At 46.4% G+C, this 25318-nt stretch overlaps 1 protein-coding gene across 2 annotated transcripts in view; it reads right to left on the bottom strand.

Annotated features, from left to right (window-relative positions):
* IPP (intracisternal A particle-promoted polypeptide) overlaps positions 1–22858 on the bottom strand; it is a 28144-nt gene extending 5286 nt beyond the window's left edge. Inside the window, exons 1-7 of one of the 2 annotated variants that reach the window (XM_007480234.3) lie at positions 22648–22793; positions 21873–22028; positions 19743–20060; positions 12638–13069; positions 6596–6751; positions 5848–6015; positions 2103–2240 (exon numbers count right to left, since the gene is read on the bottom strand). In XM_007480234.3, the coding sequence (XP_007480296.1) occupies positions 2103–2240; positions 5848–6015; positions 6596–6751; positions 12638–13069; positions 19743–20034 (1186 nt within the window). In that variant the 5' untranslated portion in view covers positions 20035–20060; positions 21873–22028; positions 22648–22793. Of the gene's footprint in view, positions 1–2102; positions 2241–5847; positions 6016–6595; positions 6752–12637; positions 13070–19742; positions 20061–21872; positions 22029–22647 lie in introns of both variants that reach the window. The other variant, XM_001375579.4, reaches the window with a different exon arrangement.
* Positions 22859–25318: the final 2460 nt, after the last annotated feature.

Raw genomic sequence — 25318 nt, 5'->3', positions numbered from 1 at the left:
GACCCCCTGTAGAAGCCAGTTCAGACTCTAGTGTAAAACACAAACACATTATTTCCAGGGAGCTCCTCTCAAACAGGGTAGGCAGCCACGCCAGATATTTCCAATGAGGGAGGAGACATAGGCCATCAAAGGAAAACTTTTCCTTTCAAAAAATCCTTTCTAGTGAGTTCCAATCAAGTCCAAGTTCATTAATTAGGCTTAAGCAATTCTAATTTGGGGCCTAGAATGGTTTGTCAATTCATCAGTTTTCTTTTTTTCTTTTTCTCCATCTTCAAACCCTTAACTTCTGTCTTAGTATCAATTCTAAGACAGAAGAGCAGGAAGGGCTGGGCAATTATAATCAAGTGACTTGCCCAGGGTAACAAAGCTAGGAAGTGCCTGAAGCTAGATTTGAACCCAGGTCCTCCTGAATCCAGGCCTGGCACTGTGTCCCCTATGCTACCTAACTGCCCCTCACCACGTTTCCAAAGAGTGTTTCTAGCTATAACAGGAGTGGGAGAGAGTATATATATACATTAGGGAAAAGAACTGACCATTCACATGATGTTAGTATGTTATTTGTATGTAAATAGGTGCTGCTAATTACAAATGTAATTTATGATTTCAGCAGGCAGTCATTTAGGGGGCTTCTAACCCCATTGGGTGGAGGAATATTTCAAGTCCTTTTGGCATAAACCACCATGTTGTCTTTCTTTGCCTTGTGAGTTGTTAGTTAGTTAGTGGTAGTCTCTCGGTGACCGAGAATGACGATAGTCTTTGTGCAGTTTCATCTACGGTGTACCCTCATGTGGCTTTGGAGTCCAAAGGCTGAGGCGCACAGTTTGTGGCACATGGGGCATGAGACGCCAGTTGTTACGGGAGGGGCGGGTGTGGCCTGGTGTTGGCGTTCACGCGCAGCGGCAAGACGTCGACGTCGCTCATCTTCAAAGGTGGTGGCGGCGGCGGCATGGTGAATGTGGATTCGCCAGCTGCTTCTGGCAGAGGCAGCGAGTTCTAGTTGCTTTGGTGTAATGCCAGCCCACTTCAAGTTGGACGTTAGCTGATCCTTGTATCTTTTCTTTGGTCGGCCTTGTTTCCTGAGTCCGGCTGACAGTTCACCGTAGAATACCTGTCTTGGTATTCGCTGTGGGTCCATGCGGAGGACGTGTCCAGACCACCGTAGCTGGGTTTTGAGGACCAGGACTTCGATGCTGGTGGAGTTGGCTCTGCCGAGGACTTCCTGGTTGGTGATTCGGTCCTGCCATCGGATCCTCATGATTGACCGGAGAGAGCGTTGGTGGAATTGCTCCAGTTGTTTCATGTGCTTCCGGTACAGTGTCCATGTCTCACAACCATACAGGAGCGAGCCGAGGACCGCTGAGTTGTACACTTTGAGCTTCGTCGCAGTGCTTACACCGCTGTGTTGGAGGACTTTGCAGCGCAGCCGCCCAAGTGCCTGGCTGGCCTTTTGGATCCTGGCATTGATCTCGTGGTCTAGGGACCTGTCTTTGGCGATGGTGCTGCCCAGGTATTTGAAAGTGCTAATGTTGGAAAGCTGCGTGCCGTTGATTGTAATGCACAGCTGGTTCGTTGGCCTCCCTGGTGCAGGTTGGAACAGCACCTCTGTTTTGCTGAGGCTGATAGTCAGGCCAAACAGTTTTGTTGCGGTGGAGAACCTGTCCACAATGGTTTGGAGATGATTTTCTTGGTGGGCCATGAGAGCACAGTCATCTGCGAAGAGAGCTTCCAGGATGAGTCTCTCTGTTGTCTTTGTTTTTGCAGTCAGGCAGCGAAGGTCAAATAGTGAGCCATCCAGTCGGTATTTGATGTAGCGACAAGGCCTCCATACCAGAGATACTACCCCTCCCTGAACACCCCATACACCCCTAGTGAGTCGTAAGCAACTGAAAAGACTAGAAAGACTAGAAAAAAGAGAAACATAGTCTCAATGGGGTTCCCTGCACTGTTCCAACACATACTCCCAGCCTAGAGACATTGGGCATCCTGTTTTCTTCCTACTCCCTGACTGAGCTGCATCCTTGGGAAATCTAGGGATTAAAGAGCCTCTCCCAAGACATCAAGGAAGTCGGAATATCCATGACAAGATCCCCACAGATAGTTACCTAGAGCATAGATAGCCCCATAACATACGCACACCCCAAGGCCACAGCGGGGCTGGTTCAGGGAAGCCACTGTTGTCCACTGCTTTGTGACTGGGTCATAGCGCTCAGTGCAGTCAAAGATCATCGAATCCTTTTCCCCTTTAGGAAATAAAAAAATCTGTCATGAGAAGACAGGCTCTCACAGCCCTTGGTTGTTTCTCTCTGTCCACTTGAACTCAACCTGTCCTGGGCAGGGCCAACCATGCACCCCAAATCTTACCCAAGAACCATCCACAGAATTCAAAAAGGTCTAAACAAAACAAAAAGGCCCACCCCCACCACAAAGCCAAGAACACTTCTCTAGGTTTTACCTTTGGGCCTTCATATAAACATATCACTAGGTTGGGAAATGGAATTCACTATGTTTGGATGGAAGCCTGGCAAGTCATAAAAATGAATTCATCAAGTATTTTTCTGCACATGTTCCAGGACTCTGCCAGGCCCAGTGGAGGGCATGACAGAAATATAATGCCTTAGAACTAATATACCATTTATTTCACTTGACTTTCCTTAATTGTCATAGTTTTCTTTTTCTTTTTTTCTTTTTTCCCCATCAGGGAAGCAATGGATGGTAGAAAAGAGAAAAAAAAATAAACTGGGGGGGATGGGAGGAGCAGATCAACTTTAAGCTCAAATTTCTTTCTTTCCAGATCAAATTAGATAATATTTAGCAAGTGCTTAAGGCATACATGCCTGGAATACAACAGGTACTTCATAAACATTTGTTCCTTTCCTACTTTCGCTTCTAGGGGAGAAAATTAATTCTGCCAGGGGATAAACTTTCCAAAGTGATTCTGAAAGTTTTAGGAAGAGATCATGGTCTCTTCCTATGGTCACTGGACTCACAGGGTTCCCACTTCCTCACAGAAGCAGTGTGAAGATGGGATTAATTCTCCTCAGCCACTTTTAGATTTAATCACCAGAAGCATATACACCCCATTTATCCTTAAGTATGGAGGAGGTCTATGACCCACATGTGCTGTAGTGTGTGATGAATCAGTAACGACTGACTGCCCCCTGGGCAGTCCTAAGCAAAGCTAAAGCTACAATTGGTCCACATAAAGTGGAAGGAATGCACAGGAAGTGACTCAAAGAAGCATCTTTAAAAGCAGCAGCAACTTCCTGTGGAGTCAGTTCTTTAGAGTTCAGAGTTCAAGTTGGAGGATCTGCTTCACGGTCCTGAGACTCTGAAATTTGGTGAGACTGTTCTTGAATCTCTCCCTTGGAACTACCACGTGGGTGAGTGAAAAAGGCCAACTCCTTTTCCTGGCTTTTCTGGAGGCACTAGCTTCCAGAGAGGCCCCTCATCTTGGAGGAGGCCTCATGGCTAGAACCCTTGTTTAATTTACCTCTGGGCCCCCTTTGCTGGGGCCTCTGAAGCCCTGCCTGGTTTGAACCTGGCTGGAGTAATTATCTCCTTTCTCCCTCTCAGTTCCTTACTTTCACTCTTTCTCCTTTTGAAAATAAACTACCACAAAAAGTCATTCTGACTTGAGTAATATATTTTCAGCAACCACATTTTTATACATTTAGTACAACCTTTAATTTTTAACCCTTACACCAGGGCAAGGACCTTGAGCAGGTGTATGAGGCAGCAGGAGACCAGTAACAGGATTCAAGGCAAGAAAGTGAAGAACATCATCTGCATAGGAAAGGGCCCTCCTACATGCCAGTGACTAGGTAAGTTGAAACCAGGGCTATCCAAGGACTATACCATCCCATGGCTATTCCACTCGACTGGATTCTTTCCTTCCTCAGATTTCCCTAGAGCCTCTTGTTGGTATTTCTCTCTTCCCCCATCCCCTTCTGTCTTCTATAAGACTTCTGAGTGTATATCATTCTTTCTCCTGAAGCTTCCTGAAGGCAGGCAGGGCCTGGATCCTTCTGGAGCTCCTTACCAAAGAGGTGATAAGAGTTAAATGAGTGGTGCGACTATGCCCAGGAAGTTGTGTCCACTATCCCTTCTTTGTTGTGCCAAGGGGAGGGGAGACATGTGAGAGAATCAGGCTTTCCCTCAACTCTTCTCTCAATGGTCTCACCCAGTTCCCATGGCAAGGGTCTGCTGCCAGAAGGTTGCAGGGGGACCTCCATGATTGAACCTGCTGCTCATACCCACCTGCATGTACAACAGGCATCCCACTGGCGCTGCAGATTCATCTCATCTGCCTAATGCACTGTGTCCTCCAGGCAAAGGGCATGGGTCAGAGTGCCTACTGTGTTCAAAGTACTCAAAAAGAAAGAAAACCAAGTCCTTCTCTGTTGGCATCATTTTGAATCAACTAAACAGAGGTGTCAAACATTCCATGGGCTAAATGTAGCCTATAACACTCCTGAGTGTGCCTGAATTATATTAAAATGTAATTTAATTGGGGAATATTTAACAAAATAAATAAAAATACAACAGAACATAGATAATGTTAACATATGGCTTTCTTAGCCACTTGGTGGTCTTCAAAGTTCCCTCTGGATGGTTTAGTGGCCTGGTTTCTATTTGAATTGGATACCACTGAACTAGACTCTAACTAGAAAAACGCCTGGAAAAAAATCAAATTGTTTTAAGCTGGAAGGACCTTGAGGTACCATCTTGTGCAATCTTCCAGTTTTGTAAAGGAGGAAGCTGAGGTCCAACTGGAGGAAGAAGCCAAGAAGTGTGGAGAGAAGGCCAGCTTTGGAGTCAGGACCTAGGTTCCAGTTCTACCTCAGAGGCTGCTTACCTATATTGCCATAGCCCAGGCCCTTTAGTCTTCCTCAGCCTGTTTCCTCCTCTGTAAAGGAAGGTTCTGGAGAAGACTAGATGGCCTCCAGGCTATGATCCTAAGTGACTAGTTAGGAGCTACACCAAGCTGAAGCCCTCAACGAGGCACAGGGTCATTGGGGCCTGGAAGCCCTCCATGAGGAGCCCAAACTCTCTCTTGTCTGCCTGAGCTGAAATGTTTATTCATTGAATTCAGGGGGTGTCCACAGATGCTTAGTTCTGGACTCACCAATGTAGACATTATTGTCTACAGAGGATGGGGGAACCAGGGATAGTGCCCAAATAGCAATCAGCTTTTTTGAGCCTGGTTAGGGCTGCTTCTGAATGTAAAGGTCAAAAGAGAACAGTCCTGGGGGAAGCTAGGTGGATAAAGAGCCAGATACTTCCTAGCCATGTGACCCTGGGCAAGTCACTTAGCCCCCATTGCCTAGCCCTTACCACTCTTCTGTCTTGGAACCATACATAGTATTGATTCTAAGACAGAAGGTAAGGTTAAAAAAAAGGAAAAAGAACCAGCAGGAACTCCGTTGTGCCACCCAGATGCTCAGTCAGCCTCAGTTAGAAGATATTCCTTAGACCAACAATCCCAGGGTTGGAGCCTCAGGACTGGTCCCTATATCTTAGACTCAATGCCCCCCACCTAGCTTCCTCCTACAATCATTTGGAAGGCCCTAAATTCTGAGCAAGGTTCTATTCCATGGAGAATGAGACTACTGGAACCTCTGTGCTATAAACTACAAGACATCAATTGAAATGCATTAAAAAAAATAAAAATGCAGAACTGTGAAGTCATTCAGGTTACCTGTAAAAAAACACACCCCAGTGAGCTGTCTGCCCTTTCCCTCTGTCCTGCTGCCTAGGATGAATTCTCCCCAACCCCAGAGCCTAAGCATTTGGCTTCTGTCACCAGCCTACTATCTCTTGGATTGGCTCACCCTGCACCATCATTACCTCCAATGGCATAGATCATTCCTCCCACAACTGCCACTCCCAGGCCACTTCGGGCCTGGTGGAGGGAAGACACTGTGGTCCAGTATTGGCTGAAGGTGTCAAAACGCTCCACGCAGCTGAGGGCTCTACTGTCGCTCCATCGGCCCCCCTGCAGCCGGGTGTATCCTCCTAGGGCAAGGAAAGAGAGAATACACGTGCCAGGCTGGCCAAACCTTCCCTTGGAGGAGTGTTCCAGGCCCAGAGAAAAAGACAAGACATGCTTCTGTACCCCCTGCAAAAGATTAATAAGGAAGGTGAGCTGGAGAGAAAAAGGAGAGCCCCCTGATTTACTTCAGGGGTCATTCTGACTCTTTCCTGAGCTAATTATGGCAGCAACTGAGGCCACCTGACTAAGCCTCCCACTGCAGACTGGGCCCCACTTGGATACTAAGGTTCACTAATGCTTAGTCTATTTTCTCCCAAGTTTCCACAAAAATCTGAGTTTTTTTGTTTCAGAAGTCAGATGTCTCTTTGTTCTTAGCTAAGCTGGGCTCAATAAACCCCAGATTCTAATTCCAAATCCAAAATGAGGGATTTCCCTCTCTCCTGGTAATGACTTGGACTGGAAACCAGACACAAGCTGGCAACCTAACCATGCCTCTCTATTGAAATGTGGGAGGTCTTCCAATCGGCTCTCCACTTTGGTCTTTGGTCTTGATATCAAAAACAATTTATAGCCTTTGGCTGAAGGACACAGAGAGATGCTAACCTACAGCATAGAGGTACTTCCTTGCTTTCTTCCGAGGCCGCACCTTGGAGGTCTGCAAAAAATTGCAGAACCTGTTATCCTTGGGAGGCTTGCCCATCTCACAGTACTCTTTCAACAGTGTCTGCAGGGCCACTCGGAGGCTGAAGTCAGGGACTCCTTGAGGAAAAGAGAAGGGAAAACATCTCAGTGCTGGCCAATCAGTCAGTCAATACTTAAATACCTACTATATGCCAGGCATTTTGCTAAGTCCTGGGAATACAAAGGCAAAACAAAGGACACAGTCTAATGGGGGAGACAACATGCAAAAAACCGTACAAACAAGCTACTGATGGGATAAACTAGACATAATAGGGGAGGCAATTGGGTTCAAAGGGCTCAAGGAAAGCTTCCTGTGGCAAGGAGGGTTTTAGTTGGGATCTGAAGGAAGCCAAGAAGTAGAGACAAGAAGGGAGAGAATTCTGGGCATGAGGAGCAGCCAGGGACAATGCCCAGAGCTGAGATGAAAGAAGAGCAAAGAAGCAGAATACCTGGTGGAGAGTAGAGTGGAAGAAGAGTTGGGTTGCAGGCTAGGTTGCAAAAAGCTTTGAAGACCAAAGAGGATTTTATATTTGATCCTAGAGCTAATAAGGAACCACTGGAGCATATTGGGGAGGAGGGGATGTGTGGCAAGAAAAGACATGTGCCAGATCATTCTGAAAGAAGAGCAGAGGATGGCCTGGAATGGGACAGACATTAACCATCAGGTTAGAGCAATGGTCCAGGCATGAGGAAATAAGGGTGCAGAGTGACAGTGTTAGAAAAGGAGGTGTATATGTATATGACATGTCATGACATGAGAAACAACAAATTAAGGACAGGAGATAAGAATGAAGAGACAAGGATGACATCCGGTGGCAGGAAACCTGAGAGTCTGGGAGGGCAATAGTGCCCTCAAAAGTAATAGGGAAGTTCAGAAGAGGGGGAAGGTTTAGGAGGAAAGAAAATGAGTTTTTGACATGGTGAGTTGAGAATGTATACTGGACAGCCAGTTTGAGAGACCTGAAAAGCAGTTGGAGATGTGAAGCTGGAGGTCAGCCAAGAAGTTAGGGCAGGAGAGGTAGATTTGAGAATCATCACAAAGAGAGGATAATTAAATCCATGAGAGCTGATGAGATCCCCCAAGTGAAGTAGTCTAGAGGGAGAAAAGGATCTTGGTCAAGTCCAGCTAAGTTTCCAGGAGGACAAACTTCTCTCTGACCTTCAACAGCCACAACAAAGAACTCCCCTTGATCAGTGCATAGGAGCAGTGTCTCTCAGTGGGCTTCACCTTACCCTTTCTGCAGGGAGCCAAGATTATTAGGTTGATGCTCTGTAAACACTGGTTGAGAGACTATCTTCTGTCACATCCTCAGTGGAGATGGCCCTCTCCCAGAATCATAAGATGTTAGCCAAGGAGTCTTCCCATAGAAGTGTCTCCCTTAGCACTTAGGGCCCTTATCCCTTCTTCCTTGACCTCTCTTAATCCATAACCTCTGAAGCACCAGCTCCTAGACTGAGAGGATCAGAAGCTATGGATCCTGAGGGGTGGAAAGGGAATGTACTTCCATTCCAGGCCACCCTCTCCACCACTTGTATCTAGGCCTGGTTCAAGGAAGCACTTACTCACCCTGAAGCTCTTTTGCTCCTAAAAGAGCCAATTTCCACCTAAATTATAAATACTGAAGATTTAATTGCATCATTCTTCTCTCCCTGCTCTCAGGACCACTGGACTAGGGTGGGTATTACTAAGAATATTTGGAAGGCCTGTTTCTCTGAAGGTCGTCACTGTGAAAAATAGAGTCTGACCTGGATGATGCCACAAGCATCACTAGTCAAAACCTTCCTCTCTCTCTCCTCTTCCCCACTCTCTCCTTCTCCTTTCCTCCTTCCTCTCCTCTCTCCTTCCTCCTCTTTCCTGTCTCTCCTCTACCTCCTTCTCTCCACCTTCCTTTTTCTTCTCCCATCTTTTCTCTCCCCTTCTTCCTCTTCCCTCTCTCCTTCTTTCTTCTCTTCCCTCCCCCTCTCTTCTCCCCTTTTCCCCTCTCACCCTCTTCCTTTCTTTTCCTCCCCACTCCCCCCTTTTCCCCTCTCACCCTCTTCCTTTCTTTTCCTCCCCACTCCCCTTCTCCCTCTCACCCTTTTCTTCCCTCCCCTCTCCTTCTTCCTTCTCCTTTCTTCCTCCCCCTCTCCTTCCTCCTTTCCCCTCTCTTCTTCCTCTTCCCTCTCTCCTTTCTTCTTCTTTTCCCCCTCCTCTCTCTTTTCTCTCCCTCTTCCCTCTCCCTCCTACCCCTTCCTTTCCTTCTCCCTCTCCTGCTCCCTCTCCTCCATATCCCTCAGGCTTTCAGCTTGTATCCATTAGGCTCAACTTTTGTATTGTCTCATCCAAGGTCTAAGGCATTAATTCTCCTATATTCTCAGGACTGCCTTCCCCTCACCCATGATACACAACATAAACATCAAGAGTTACTCCAAAGCAGCAATTACAAGTACTGAAAAGTTGCAGATTCAAAGAGAAAAGAAAACGTTATTTTAAACAATCAGAGGGAGTAGCAAAAGTATAGTGAGCTCCCTCCCTCCCCACAAGAATATCTTCCAAACAAATCTAGAAAATGTGCCAGATTGCATTCTAATGGGGGAAATTCAAGGGAAAAAATCTTAGGGAATCATTTGTCCAGCCTAGGTTGGCACTAGTTCATATACAGAGAGGTCAATGGACCCTGAGGGTAGTCTGGTCACACCAGTCCCAGGGAAAGGCCAAAAGCAAGATGTTACCATACCCATATGGGCACCAAGACCTCTCTTTTGAAGACTGTAAAAACAAGTGCCACCTGACAACTTTGTGGCCTGCTATCTGTTTCTGGGTCACAGATTCCAGGTAGAATGAGGTCATATATGCCCAGGGGTGTGTTTCTAGGTAAGGACAGCTATAGGCCCTACTTGGGCTGTATACTGAGGAGGAAGAATGTTTAGAATCAAGCAGCAGCAATGTGCCTGGACCCCAGAATTTGATTCGGGTTTTAGTTCTGCTTCTAGCTCAGTATGAAGCCTGTAAACAAATAACCAGAGCTGGAATCCCAGATTAAAGAGAAGCCTAGAAGGGACTGAATTCAGAAGCAGTCTATACTTGCTCAGCCCAAACTAAAGTAAAGAATTCACAGATCAGACAAAAGGGGTAGAGAGGGGAGTTAGAGACCAGATGCTGCCCTGAATCAGACTGCTTCGAAAGCACTGAAAACTTGTATATCCCCAACATGAGAAACTAGAATAGCATGACACTTAATGCACCAAGAAAGACCCAATAGGATTAGCTCAGAACTTACTCTCAAAGCATGGCAGGGCCTGGATCTAACCTCATCCCAAGTCAGGAAGTCAGCAGAAAGAATGAGCAAACAAAAAAGAACCCCACAATAAGAAGCTATTATGGTGGCAGGGAACCTCAAAACTTTATTTTATCTTTGCCTCTGGAGAATGACTCCAAAACATCTACAAGCAACACCTCAGAGAACAATACAGCTTGGGTACAAACACAGCTAGAATTCCTCAAAGAGATATAGTGAATGTTAAAAAAGAGAGAGAAAATACTTTTTGTCAACAAAATATGAGTGTTAGAAGAAAAAAATGGAAAAACAATGAGAGCTATGGAAGAAAGGATTAGAAAAGAAATTAACATCTTAGCACAAGAGAAACAAAACCTACCCAATCAACAAGTTAGCTCAAAATTTAAATGGATCAAAGAGAAGACAATGACTCATGAAAGAAGAAACATTAAAACAAAATCAAAAGACTTAAAAAAAAACAGAAAAAAGTATCACATAACAGAAACAACTGGAAAACTAATCAAGGAGAAAAACATTTAAGAATCATTGGATGAGAGAGAGAGAGAGAGAGAGAGAGAGAGAGAGAGAGAGAGAGAGAGAGAGAGACACTAAATACTATATTTCAAGAAATCTTAAAGGAAAACTGTCCAGATCTCTGATAACCAGTGAACAAAATAGAAACAAAAGAAACTTGCCAGTCACCTCCTGAAAAAAAAAACCCAAATGAAAAAACTCCCAGCTACATCATTGCCAAAATCCAGAGCTTCCAGGTCAAAGAAAAAATACTACAAGTATTGGAAAGAAAGTCACTGAAGAGTCACAGTCAAGATCACACAGGATTTAGTAGCTACCACTATGAAGGAAGAGAGATCTTATATACAAATCTGAAACTCCAGAAGACAAAGTTTGTAGACTTATTCTTAGAATAACTTATCCAGAAAAACTGAGTATAATGGTACAGGGGATGAAAGTTGGACCTTTAATGGATTAAAAAACTTCCAAACATACCTGATGAAAACAAGAATTAAGAGAAACAAAGATAAATCCAAAAGAACAACAGCAGAGGACTAAATGAGATTAAACTGCTTACTTTCAAATATGGGGAGATACTAAGCCACCTCTGATTCCTATCATCATTGAGAGTCACAGAGGGCAGAGGGAGTCTAATTTTAAAAACCTGGGGAAGAGTTTTGTTATGTCTTGATGATTCTAAGAGAAGAGTGGGAGAAAAAAAAAAGAATACACAGAGTTTAAGAGAGGAAAGAAGGGAAAGGAAGGTTAAGGGGAAATTATCTCACATAATCTGAGTTCTTAAGTAGCCATCTATAAAAAGAAGGAAGAGGGACTGGAGGAGGGGTTGACACAAGAACCATCAAAACCTGTCAAAGGAGATATGTACATGTAGATTGGGTAGAGAGATACATTTCTGTCAACAGGGAAAAAGGAGGGAGACAGAAGGAGGAATTAGAGGGAGGGTAGATTTAGGAAGAAATTAGTCCTAAACAAAAGGAATTCTAATTAAGGATGTATACAAATATTTATAGCATCTCATTTTGTGGTAACAAAGGATGAGTATCTTTAGGACCTCCCATTACCTGGGGAATGATTGAATATGAATCTTACTGTGCTGTAAGAAATGAAGAATGAGATAGTTTCAGAAAAATCTGGGGAAATTTGTATGAACTGATGAAGATTGATGTGAGCAGAACCAGGAAAACAATGAATACAATGACAACAGTATGGTAAAGATAAACAATTCTGAAAGAATTAGGAACTCTGATCAGTGTAATGAACAACCACAATTCCAGGGGTCTCATAATGAAATAGGCCACCTACCTCCTGCTAGAGATGAAGGGCTCAGTATACAAAAAGAGGTGTGTGTATGTATGTATGTGTGTGTATATATATGTATTATATGTCTGTATGTGTATATATATATATATATATACATACGAAATGTTTTGCTTTTTTTTTTTAATTCTCAACTGGAAGTGGGGGAAAGAGGGGGAAAAAGGGGTTTTGCTGATTGAAATTATATTTATAGATAAAGTCAAACCCAACCAAACAACAATAACCACATCAACACCAACTGTTTTGGGATGGATACATTTTGTAATAAAATGTAAAGGCAGAGAGAAGGGAATGGGACCAGGATGAGGACTGGGAGTACAGACCCATGATTTTACTAGTAAAGGGAACTCTCAGAGGGGTAAACTCTCTCCCCCAGCATAAGCAGGCTTCTTTTCTACAACGGGGCCTTGGAGAAGTGAAGGGCTTTCTCCAGAGTCCCATGCTGGAGGAATCAGAGGCAAAACTTGACCTCCAGCTTCCTGGCCCTGAGGCGATAACAGGCTGCTCCTTCTAACAGGAGCACTGCTGGCAGTCTTCTCCCCGGACATCAATCAAAAAGTACCATCCAGGAGGGGTAGGATGGACCACAAGCCCACCCTACACCCTGCTCTGTTTGCACCCCACAAAACCCCGTAATTGCTACATGGAAGCAAAGAGCAGACCTTATTAAGACTTCCTATTTTCTCAGGATCTAGCACTGGGCTCTGCAAGGAGCAGGTTCTTTATCAGTTAGATGCCATTGACTGGTACGAAGAAGTCCAAACTGAAAAAGCCAAGGGCCTCCTCCCTCATTGGCTCACCTGGCTACAAACCTCAGCAATGAACTTGAAATTAAGGCCCAGCCTCCTTCTCTTACCTTCGATGTACTTGGCCAGCCTCTGAGGAGGCAGCAGGGGGAATCTGATAGGCTCCAAGACCTCAACCACATGCTTCTTCCTCCTGCCCAGGTCCTTCAGAACCCACTGCATGGCGGCTAAGAACACCTGGTATTCATCTTCAATGCTCAGCTCTTCACTTCGCAGGATCTTAATCAGCTGATCTTTTGTCAGTGCTAAAAATTCTTCCCCACCGATCACTTCCAGGAAATGCACGTGGATGTAGTTCTCTGTGAACTCCAAGAGGTCATGACAAGCGATCTGTTCTGAGAACTGGAAGATGCCGATGCAATTGGATGGCTCTACCTGGCCTTTCAGAAACTCACAGCACAGGTCCACCACCTCATTTAGCTGGAGCATGTCGGCCGCCACTATCAGCTCCTGGACATTGTTCACACCTATGTTCACCACACCTGGAGGACAGGGAGAAAGACGAAAGGAGAATCAGGGAAAAGAGAGATGCTATGTGCAGTGCTGTGAAGGCTCTGGTTCCAACGCCTTCAGAATCGGAAAATGGCCTTTCCCTTTTCTGAAGAGTTCCTCTAGCTCCATGCATAATGTTAGAATGGGAGCTTCTGAAGGCAGGGACCTCACTTTTGCTGGTCTCTGTACCCCTGGTGTCTGGCACAGTCCTGACTCATACAGTAAGTGCTTAATCAATTCTTGTAGATCAGGAGATGGAGGTGTAAGTTATGCATTTTGGGCCAGGGGGCAGCTGGAGAAAGCCAAAATATGGCTTTCTCTATTCCAGCTTTGGTGAAGGTTTTCCGGTTTGAGTGCCAAAAGGGCAAATTCAAGCTGTGTGATGGTGATCTATTGGGCACTCAAACCGGAAAACCTTCACCAAAGCTGGAATAAAGAATGCCATATTTTGGCTTTCTCCAGCTGCCCCCTGGCCCAAAATTACCAGAGAAAGAGAGATGGAGGAGGAAGTGCTTGCTTTGGGCAGCTGGACAAAGGGGTGGGGCATATAAAAATGTCCTTGGGTACTGTGAAGAAGGGGAATGCCAATGCTGCTCTATTCTCTCCTGGCTCCCTAGAAGGCAGAAGTGCTCACCCAAGAGTTTTAGGATGAAGAAAAGCAGATTTTTACAGGAAGTCTCTTAACTAGTCCATGTAAAGACTTCCTTTCTATTCCATCTTTAGCTTGTATGTATGTTTGCCTATTGTTTCCCCTAGACAGAGTTGTGAGCTCCTTGAGGGCAGGGGCTATCTTTTGCCTTTTTGTATCTCCTGAAGGGAACACTCCCCCCCCCCATCATGTACTGAGGTCCTATCTGTGTCCTGGTACTACCAGCCCTACATCATGTCAGTGAGCTCCAGTATGGGTCATGGGATCTAGGCACATGACCCAGAAAGGCTCAGGTTAGGATCCAGAGTAAAGGAGAAGGTATAAAAGAGAGGGTTCCAAGAAGTGGGATCTCTATTGCTCTAGCATGCAGTAAAAGGATGGTAGCAGAGAGCCATATGGAAAGTGCCCATGTGGCTAGTTTAGAATAGGCTTCCTTTTCTCTGTCTGCCTTCTCTTCTTCAAGTAAATATTAATAAACTCTATGGAAATTTAAGACTGGAATTTAATTTTAACACTCCCAATGCTTAAAACAGGTCTTGGCACACAGAAGGAACTTAGTAAATGTTTATTGATTGACTAATTGATTGGAGAACATAGCTATTACAAGTGCAAAAAGCAGAGAATGTACAGAGGTAGCAATGGGTACAAAATTTAGAAGACTGGGGCACAGCAAGGAGTAAAATGAGGGAGGCACATTTGCAGGAGGAGAGAAAGGCCCTACAGTTACCAGATCAGATCAATGCCAGAGACAGAAAGAATGGCTAGAGAAGTTAAGAAGCAGGGCTTGGAAAATTGAGGTGGGGAATACACCATTTGGACCACAAGGCTCTGGCCCACAGCCAGCTGACTAGTTCAGCCTTGATTAACTCCAAGTCCACACCCTGTGGTCTCTGATCCCCCTCAAAGAAGAGAGGACACATGACAGGAGTCACTAAGCCTTAAAGTGCTCTAAGCAGCTGTCTGGGGATCTGGAATCAAGACCAGCCAGAGGAAGGTCATCTGTGAAAACAGGGCTTCCCATCAACATGGCTGTCCCCATCTCCAGACAGATGGATAGATGGACAGGTGAATGGGCACTCCTTACAGCTTGTCCACAGAATGGAAGAGCTAGAGGAAATGAAGAAACTGAGGACTATGGAGGAAAAGTGACTGTTTCAAGGTCACATCTTGCTGGCTAGATGCAGAAGCAAAAGGCTGAGAGCCATAATTGCTGGCCCACTGTTCTGCTTAGTTGGAGATGATAGGAGCCCCCCACCCCCACCCCCCCGCACCTGGGGGAAAAGAGTAGGAAGACAGAGCCCATTTTCACTTACGACTGGCTCAAGGGCCCCTGAACAACAGATGAGCCAAAAGACCAGTAGAAAAACCTTGAGAGGAGAGAGGAAGAAGAGAGGAAAAGCCCTGAGGTTGAATCCTGGAAAATTCCCCAGTTCCTAGTTAGCTACATCAGCAGGGGAGCATCTTTTCAAGGGTTTGAGAGCACCAAGGAGCTGGTAACAATCCCAGGAGCATCTGGGGCTGAGGGCCATGATAGGGCAAACCACCATCCTGATCTTGTGTACCTGGTTCCCTGCATATTGTTTGACTCCTATATATATGTACTCTTGGAGGGCAGAAATCATGTTTTTCCCTTTTTTGGTGCCCCAGGGTTTGGTGAGGAGCCTGCCCATAGTGCAAATACTTGCTGAATGCTTGTGGACTGAACATCCACACCTCCCAAAGTGAGAACAAGATAGATTTAACAGACCTGGGCCCATTCAGTGCTATTTGGCCCTTTAAGGAGGAAGAGGGAGCATGCTCAAGGCAGGCAGTGATGGAATAAGGGAATTCTTCCCTTATGGTGGGAAACAGGAAGAGGGCACATTAACGTCACTCTCCACTTAAAGTAATGTCTAAGGCAAGAACTTAACCTGGAAACCACCTGCACACATCTGCTATCCAACTACTTTCCAGGCCCCCTGAAAAAGATAAAGAAATAACAGAAAAAAAAGGGGTGGGGGGCAAGCCTGGGGTTCCCTGCCAACCAATGGCTTCCACACCAGATATGCACCAGAAGATAATGACATGGCCCAGACGCAAGACCTGGCAGAAGGTGGCACTGCCCCCCGGACCCTGGGGAATCTTGCCACCTTTTGCTAGGTTCCAGTCCCTCCAAGGTCCGTCCATCTGAACACTCCCTGCTTTCTCTGTGCCTCTCTCCTGCTCTTATCCCAACCCCCCAGGAGATTGCTTTGTCCTTAGTATGCAAATCACAAACATTTCAGAGGCTGGCTTCCATATCAGACAAGCTAGCATGAAGAATATGTCCACTGGGACCCTAAGGAAGCCTTAGCTATGTGGGTAAAGGCAACATGTTTTCCCTAAAGAAGGTTTTTTATCTATTCTGTGTGGCATTCCAGACCCCTTAGGCAGGTGGGCAATTAGTTTGGTGAGGCCTGGGGACCCCTTCTTAGAATCAAGTTCTTAAATTCATAAAAGAAAATGCAAAGGACTTAAAAGGAAATGAATTATTCAGAAACACAGTTATCAAAGTATTTTTTTAAGGTCACAGAGCCCTTATTAAAAGCATCTGCCATAAAGAGTCTGTCCCAATGCCTGGTACTGTAATACCTTATACCCCCAAATCATGCCAGAATCTGTGACTGCATCAAGACAAGCTCTCACTGTCCTATACTCAAGCTTAAGTTGCTGAGACCAGGATGGGCCTGAACCTCTCTGCCCAGGCCTGGGCTTGCACACAATGCCCACCTCTTAGGGTGAGGTCTCCTAGGGTTTGCACTTACCGGTGGGCCCTTTGCCAGCCCTGATTTTCTCTCAGTACAATGGAGCATCAGAAGATGGCTTCACAGATCCCAACACCACTGAGCAGGAAGGGCCCTCAGTGCTCTGACCACTTGGCCCTTGAACAAAGAGGCTCTCTAAACCCTTCCCCAAAGCAGTCAGCCAACTGGCATGCAGCTCCCAAGTGATCCTATTTCCAGGTGGCTCTCCTTACTGAGAGAGGTGTTCAGGACCTCTCTGCCCCTTCCCCCCTTCCCCACACTGCTCCTGGTTGTCCATGGGCTATCCTTCTCCATATGTGAAGGAGGCTATCATGTCCTCCTGAGCTTTCTTTTCTCCAAGACAAGCATGCTCAGCTCCCTCAGCCAATCCCCATATGACATGAACTCAGGATCCTTCTTCATCCTGGCTGCCTTCCCCTGGATACTCTTCTGAATCCTTGATGTCCAGAGTTGAGCCCAGGCTCCCGATGTGGTCTGACCAGAACAGAGGGAAACAGCACTGAGACATCCTTATCCCTGGACATGATGCCTCTCTGAATACAGCCTCAGATTACAGTTACCTTTATGGCTGCCACCGGCTGCTGCTGACCCCCACAGACCCATCAGCCCTTCACTCTTCAGATGAGCTGAGGACTCAGGGGTGGGTGGGTGGGGGTGGTGCTTTTCAAAATGTCTTTGTGGATTGTAGGAGCCCACAGAACAGCCACACCAAAGGCATTTGAAGAAGCAACCCAGATGTGCAGTTTGCCATGAAATGGGAGAAGAGACCAAGACACTCATCCCTGTAGAGAGCCCGGGCAGCAATAGGACCTCTCACAGAGCTGTGCGCACAGAGCACTGGCCAGCTCTCCAGAAAGAAAATGGGAAGAAGGACACACAATAACTCTCTAAGTCTGCAAGAAAGCCCAAAGCTCTCTGGCCAGGAAAACACTGAGCTGATTAAGAATCAAAAAATCCCAGGTCTCTGTGAGTGGCACAAGCAAGACAGTTGTTTCAAACCAATCCAGGACAGATACTGACAAGGAACAGAACCTAAAATTTCATAGGTCTAGGGAACTCCCAGGAGAAGGAAATCCCTTCCCCCCAATCAATGCAGCTAGGCACCTCTGATGCAACTCTAACACTCTAACTCTAACAAAAAGTTAAGGACTTACCCAAGATCACACAATCAATGTGTGAGAGTCAGAATTTGAACCTAGGTCTTCTTAGCCCCAAGGGCCAGTTCTTTTCCTACTATCCCAGGACTGTCTCTCAATTCAATCCAATAAACGTAAATTAAGTGCCCATTCCGTGCCAGACCTTGGACCAGACACTGGGATACGAAGATAAAAATGAAATAAACAAGAAAAGATTCCATATGGATGAATAAGACAATAAGCAGGAAAACATTCCTAGCCATGGAGATCAAACAATGGGCTAGGAGGTATCAAAAGAAAGATCCATGAATCCTTGCACTTGGCTCCTTGTGCTCAAGCAGCCCCAGCCCCAGCAGGCATCAGGGGCCACGGTTAAGAGTCTGCCAGGCAATGAGCATTTATTAAGTGCCTACTACATGCCAAACACTTGACTAAGCAAAATAGGAAAAGACAATCCCTGCCCTCAAGGAGCTCACAGTCTAATGAGGGAGACAAGCAGCTGCATATTGGATAGAGAGGGAAAAAATCAACAAAGGGAGGCACTAGGATTCAGAGGGGCTAGGCTGAGATTTTAGCTGGTACCTGAAGGGGACTAGGGAAGCTAGGAGAAAAGATGAGGAGGCAGCATGTTCCAGGCATGGAAGGCAGCTAGTGAAGGTGCCCAATGCTGAGGAACAGAGGATCTTGTTTAGAGAATAGCCCATGTCACTGGAGCCAAGAGTATGTCGGTAGGGGTGTGGGAAATAAAGGGGTATAGGACATCTGGAGACTGAGGACTGCAGAGACCCCATGAAGACTGGAGAAAAAAACCACCAATTTATAATGTTGCTGAGGGGAGAACCCAGTCTTACTGGTCAAATCTCAAATTCCAAGGGTAAATGGCACCTTCATACATACCCCACCATGTCAGAAGGCTAGATGAGGCAAAACAAACAGATTCAAGAATGGCTCAGACTAGAGGTTCTATATTTGCAAGTTCCTGTGCTATCTGGTAAAGCCTTCTCAAAATTATGTTTTTAAATAATTGAAAGAAATACTAAATTTCTGGTAGAGATTAGTCAAAGTAATGTATTTTTCCCACCCCAACCAAGTTCATGGGTTCTTTGAAATCTATATTGGAAAAACTCCTGATGGAAATGTTTTGCATAACTGCTCATGTTGAATCTATAGCAAATTGCCTTCTCAGGGAGTGGGGAAGGAGGAAGGAAGGGAAGGAGAGAATTTAGAACTCAGAATTTTTTAAAAAATCAATGTTAAAAATTGTTTTGGGGGGCAGCTGGGTAGCTCAGTGGATTGAGAACCAGGCCTAGAGATGGGAGGTCCTAGGTACAAATCTGGCCTCAGCCACTTCCCAGCTGTGTGACCCTGGGCAAGTCACTTGACCTCCATTGCCTAGCCCTTACCACTCTTCTGCCTTGGAGCCAAAACACAGTATTGTCTCCAAGACGGAAGGTAAGGGTTTTAAAAAAATTGTTTTTACATGTAATTTAAAAAATGAAATATAAAATTTAAAAATAAATAAAAACAATCCCAGAGTCTGTAATAGCTGAAGAGGGAAAACTGAGGGATGTTTGGGACAAAGCAAGAGATGGTGACTGATGAGAGACCACCTCTCTTGAGGACCTGACCAGAAACCAAAGGCCTAAAGGCCCTTTGGATCCCATGCTCTAGATGCAATCAGCTCCTGATTTCTGATACTTTGACATCCTTGTTTGCCAACTTCAAAAGACCAGCTTTCATAGATCCCTAGACAGAAGTGAGAAAGCTGTAAGACAAGCCAGAGGTAGCTTTGCCTGGAGCTCCCACCCCCAAAGAACTGGATGACCTCAGAAACATAGCTCTTCCTGCTTCATCCATGGTCCTTAGAGGGGACAGGACAATCCTAACTAAGCTCAGGCCTTCAATGGAGCCCTCCCTTCAGGACAGCAAAGCAGTCAAAACAAGCCCCCAAGTCACTACATCCCCTGTCCTCAGAAACCTAATGAGGGTCAGGAGAGAAGGCAGAGGACACATCTGCAGCCAACCTTAGAATGCCAGGCAGTGCCCGCCCCATCCACTACCCACTGTGCAAGGCAGCCCATGCCTTGGATGCTACCTGTGTAGATGAAATCTAGAAGATTCTGGAAAATCCCTGCTTCGATGCCCAAGATCTGCACCTCATCTTTGCAGGATTCCTTCATCCCCCCAGTGAAGAGGGCTGCAAAGTAGGGGCTGCTGGCAGCCAGTACCAGCCGGTGCACACGGAACTCAGCCTCCCCCACCTGCAGCTGCACATCACAGAAATCCTGCCCACTCCGCATCTCATTAATCTGGGCCAGGATGATCTGGGCATGTCTGTCAGACGAGAAGGTGCTATCGGCCGCCTTTGGCCCAACCTCACAAGCCATGGCTGGAGGTGATGGCGTGGGCCCTCCTGGAAGAAAAAGAACAGTAAGTCAGTGGTCAGTGATCAGTGAGCCCCCATAAGCATGGTCAATTCATAAGTGGCCCAGGCTACTTGGGGACCACTGTATGATGGGGGTGGGAAAATAAATATGTATATAGCACCTACTATGTACCAAGCAATGTACCAAGAATATAATCTCCTGTGATATTCACAACAACCCTAGGAGATAGGTGCTATCATTATCCCCATTTTAAAGATGAGGAAACTGGGATAAAGAGCAATCAAATGATTTGTCTGGGGTCACAGAACTCTGAATGTCTGGGGCTGGTGTTCTGTCCACTGAAACTTAACTGCCTTTAACAGGAGAAAAGAAGGCCTTCAGGACTGCAAAGGATCTGAAGAAGAGAGGAATCCCTAAGAGGAATCCCCAGCAAGTGGGCGTCCAACCTTTACTTGAAGAGCTCCAAAGATGTGGTGCTTACCACCTTCCAAAGATAGCCAGCTCTAATTGCTGGGAAGTTCAAGGCACTTAACCTGTTTCCTTCAGTTTCCTACATCTGTAAAATGGGAATAGGAATTGTACCCATGGCCCAGAATTGCTGTGAAGATGAAATGAGATATTTGTAAAGTGCTTTAGAAAACTTTAGTGTTCTATAAATGTGATCTTTTATTATTATTATTGCTATACAACATTACCTCAAAACATACATATGAAAGTGTACTGAAGGAGCAGAGGGTGCTGAGCCTAGAGAAGGAAAGATTGAGAGAGGCTGCATTTAAGACTTTCAAAGAATATAATTTGTCAAACACTTCCTAGCTATGTGACCCTAGGCAAGTCATTTTAACCCCAACTGCCTAGCCTTTGCCTCTTTTCTGTCTTATAATTGATACTTTGACAAAAGGTAATATTCTTTTTAAAAAAAGAAAAGAAAAAGTTATTGTTTGTAGAGATTAACCTTCATCTACTTTGGGGGAGGTGGAGGAAGGTCTACAGAGAAGGAGGGTTTGATCTAATGTCAGGGAAAACTTTCTAACAGTTAGGGCAGTTCCGAATCAAAATGGGAGGCTCGGTAAGGTAGTGAGATGCCCCTTCTGCAGGTAGAAGTCCAACAAGCACCAGTTGGAGTTGATGAATACAGAATGGCCTTGATAATGCCCCCCAGGGCACTTTAGGGGTCACAAAGTGCTTTCATCACTCAGTGAAGGATCTTCAAGGATTATGATCCCCACTTGACAGACAACTGGAGACAAAGAGGGGTCTGGTGATGGATAGAATAATGCCTATGGACTGACTGCCCAAGGGAAAGGTCAGAGACAAGACTTCAACCCAACCCTTCCCACTCTGCTCCTTCCTATTGAGGACAGCAAAGGAGACCAACTATACCTCGGGATGGGGAGCCCTGCCACTTGGCTTCTAGTGACAGCTTGGCCACTGGCTCAGATTTTTCACTGACATCCTTTCTTCCCTGCTCAGATACCACTTCTTCCATGAAGCCTTCCTGCTTCTACTTGTCCTGAAGCACTCCATTTGACAACATATCTTTGCCATTTTGCTAACCTTAATGGCCTATGTCCAAGCTGTAAACTGAACCCTGGCCCCTCATCCCAATAACTTAGACCCTGGAAAGTAGAGCTGGAGGCCTAGCTAAGTTTCCCCAGAGGAAAGTCCAGGGGCTTGACCAGCAGCAGATACTGAGGATCTGGAAAGTATCAGCTCTTAGACCTGGCATTCAAAGCCCTCTACAAGCTGCCCTAATGAGGTTCTGGGGATATGGAGCACGGAGCCCAAAGATTCATAGCCAGGCTCTGCTCCTCACTCCCTGTGACCTTGAGCCTCACCTGCTCTCCTGGAGGCCTGTCTTCTTCACCAGGGGATGGTGAGCCAAGGTATCCCTTACCAGTGCTGATTTGGGCAAGTTGGGGTCATGGGGTCAGGAGAGAGTTGGGGTTGTGCTCTCTGGACATTGGGGGGCTTGACCTTGAAGGTTCAGGTTCCTGCCAGTAAGATGGAGAAGATGCTGAGGGAGGCTGGAGGCTGCCCTTAATGAAGTCCTAGGGTGGGGCGGCAAGCACGGAGTGACCTCCAGCGATCTCCCCCTCCCCTAGCGGTCAGACAGGAGCCAGGGGTGCTCCCCGTGGCTGTTAGGCAGGGGTTTTGGCCAGGAACGCCCCACCCCCCAGGGGACCGGGGAGTCCCACTCTCCTCCAGGTCAGAAGCTCGAATCCAGCCCCATCCTAGGGCCCTGGACCATCCCCCCCCCCCCCCACGAGCCAGGCCCCCAGGTACGGAAAAGGTAAGGGGCCCGGCTCCTCTCTTCACACGGAGGCCGTCCCTGGCCCTGCCCTCAGGGAGTTGACAGTCGTAATCTGGGTTCAGAGAAGCCCGGCAGGACCAGCCCCGCCTTTTGCAGAGGACGAGGCAAAGATCAAGAGGATTTAGCAGCTGGCCCCAGGGCATGCAGGCACCGGGGAGGGAGAAAGAGATTTTCTGGAGAAGGGGGACTGCAGGGAAGGGCCTCAGGGCTCCGGCTTCTGGCAGCAGGAGATGGCGCATCTGGAGAGCCCAAGTCTGGAGGGGGTCTCTATTCCCAGCCCTCGCTCTGAACCAACCTACCTGGACTTAGGAGGCTGCGGGGCCGGAGCAGCGGAGGGGGGCGGTGTCAGGGTCGGGCCTAGTCCCCCCTCTCCCGGCGGTCACAGACACCTACCAGGGCCCGGCCCGGGCCTGGCTCTGGCTGCGCGCGCAGCTCGGGGCGGGGTAGCAAGGAGGGACCTGAGAGCAGAGGAGGCGTGTCACGTGTATGTACCACGTGGGCGGGGCTACAGGATGCGTATGCGCTGTGCCAGACACTAGGGGCGGAGCCTCAGGCTCCGGGAGGAGGCGGGGCCGGGGCGTGTCCAGGTTTCTCCCTGAGGGCTCAGTCCTTCCTCTTTCTCCCTTGGTTAAGCTAGGAGGAGGTATTGTCCATCCAGGAGTCGTCCCATCCGGCACTCTTCTTACCCCACGCAGTCTCTCAGATCTACCCTCCTCCGGCCTCACTCCAGCCCCGCTTCGCACCAGGCAAAAATCAGCAACCTGAGCTCAGTCAGTAAACGTGCATTGATTATATGCTGACTGTATGCAAAGTGCTGAGCTTACAAAATAGAAGAGTCAGGCTAGGATCCTAGGATCTCACATTTTTTTTAAACCCTTACCTTCCGTCTTACCATCGATACTGTGTATTGATTCCAAGACAAAAGTGGTAAGGACTTGGGCAAGAGGGGTTAATTGACTTGTTCAAGGTCACACAGCTAGAAGCTCACATTTTAATGGGAACAATGGGTCAGGTGGAAATGGGGCAGGTAGATCCAGTGGAGAGAGCTCTGGGTTGGAATGATGAAAACCTGAGTTCAAATCCACCAAAAAGCTGTGTGTGACTGTGTGAGTCGACTGATCTGTTTGCCTCAGTTTCCTCATCTGTAAAATGGGGTAGATAATAGCACTTACCTCCCAGGATTGTTGTGAGAATCAAATGAGATGGCAAGTGCTTGGCCTAGTGCCTGGCACATAGGGGGTACTCTGTAAATGGTAGCTGTTATCTTTTGGGTGTAGCAGCAAAGCAGATGTTAATACTTCTTCTTTAGTGTTATTTCCACCATAAAATCCTATCAGTTTCAGATAGGGAGCCATTTGAGAGGGCCAAACTACATCTCCAAAAGGCCTGCTTCCCTGGAGGATGGTGGAGGGCATGGATTGCCACCACTAGGGTCCTGGCTGTCTCCATCAGGTCTGAGGGGAGATAGTAGGCAAGATGGTGATGGTGTTTTGACCTGCTTGGCCCATGCTGTCACCTAGGTCCCCCTCAGGGTGCCTGACTCTTTCAATTAGCTTTCCTGCCTGATATAGAGAATTAATGCATTGTATTATATAGAATAATCCTGCTTCTATGAGTAGCAAACAATGAACCATCCATCAGTTAATCAGCACTGATTAAGCATCTGCTGTATACCAAACATTGTGTTCTGGGTTTAAAAAGAAAGGGAAAAAAAAAGCTAGGTGATTGGGTGGATAGAGAGCCAGGACTAGAGATAGGAGGTTCTTGGTTCAACTGTGACATCAGACACTTTCTGTGTGATCCTGGGGCAAGTCACTTAATCCTGATTACCTAGCCCAAGGCACTCTTCCTTATGGAGTTTATATCAGATGAAAAGTTAGCTAGGCAATCACAATAGCTCAGAGTCCCCAGTTGGGAAAATTCCCAACATTCAGACAAAAATTTATCTCTCTGCCCTAATTAATGCAGTTCTGTCATGAGTCCATTTGGAGTTTTCTTGGCAAAGTTACAGGAGAGATTAGCCATTTCCTTCTCTAGTTCATTTTATAGATGGGAAAACTGAGGCAACCAGGTTTAAATGACTTGCCCAGCATCACACAGTAAGTGTCCAAGGAAGGATTTAAACACAGACCTTCCTGACTCCAGACCCATCATCACTCTATCCACCTAGTTACTTGGCTGCCTGGTGGGTGAGCAATCCCTAATTTATATTTATGTTTATTTCTAGGTAGTTTCTTATGTTTGAGGCAAAAATTAGGGTACAGGAAACATTTAGGTATAGGAAGTGAGCAGAGTATATATCAGAATCTATTACTAGACAGGCTTGGGAGAGAGGAAGTTGGGGAAAGAATAGGTTTTTTGGGGGGAACTTTCCTCAGTCTGGAAGAGGTGAGTACAACCAATAGCTTCAGCCAAAGTCTTCTGCATCAAGACAGGGAGATAGTGGGGATGGTCATAATGGTGCATCTTCTTTTTCCTGTTAAGTTCTTCCCTTCTTTGCCTGTTGCCCTGATTTGTTGATTCTTTGTGGTTCACTTAAGCCTTGGATGGGGCTGGGAAAGATGTCACTGCTGCAGCTGCTCCAGTTTTTCCTATCTTTGCCTTATTTGTACATCGTTATTTGCTTGTTTCCATTAGACTCTATTACTTGAGAGCAGACTTGCCTTTTTAGGTATTTCCTTCCTTTAGCACAGAGCCTTGAACTCAATAGGTACCTAATAGTTGCCTATTTGATGACTGAGATAAGAGAGCTGATGTCAAATAAGTGAAGGATTATCCCATGGAAAAGGGATCTTTCTTGTTCTGCTGGGCTCTGGAGGGCAGAACCAGGAGCAATGGGGGGAGGTTCCAAAGAGACCTATCAAGGCTTGAGTTCAGGATAAATCCCCTAACCAGGAAAGCTGTCCTGGGAGGTGGTGAATTTGGGAAATAAAAGCTATAGAACACTTGTCAGAAATGTTGTCTAGGTAG

Source organism: Monodelphis domestica, chromosome 2 (genome assembly GCF_027887165.1).
Source record: "Monodelphis domestica isolate mMonDom1 chromosome 2, mMonDom1.pri, whole genome shotgun sequence".
Taxonomy (NCBI): Eukaryota; Metazoa; Chordata; class Mammalia; order Didelphimorphia; family Didelphidae; genus Monodelphis; species Monodelphis domestica.
This window is presented reverse-complemented; position numbering and strand designations above follow the sequence as displayed.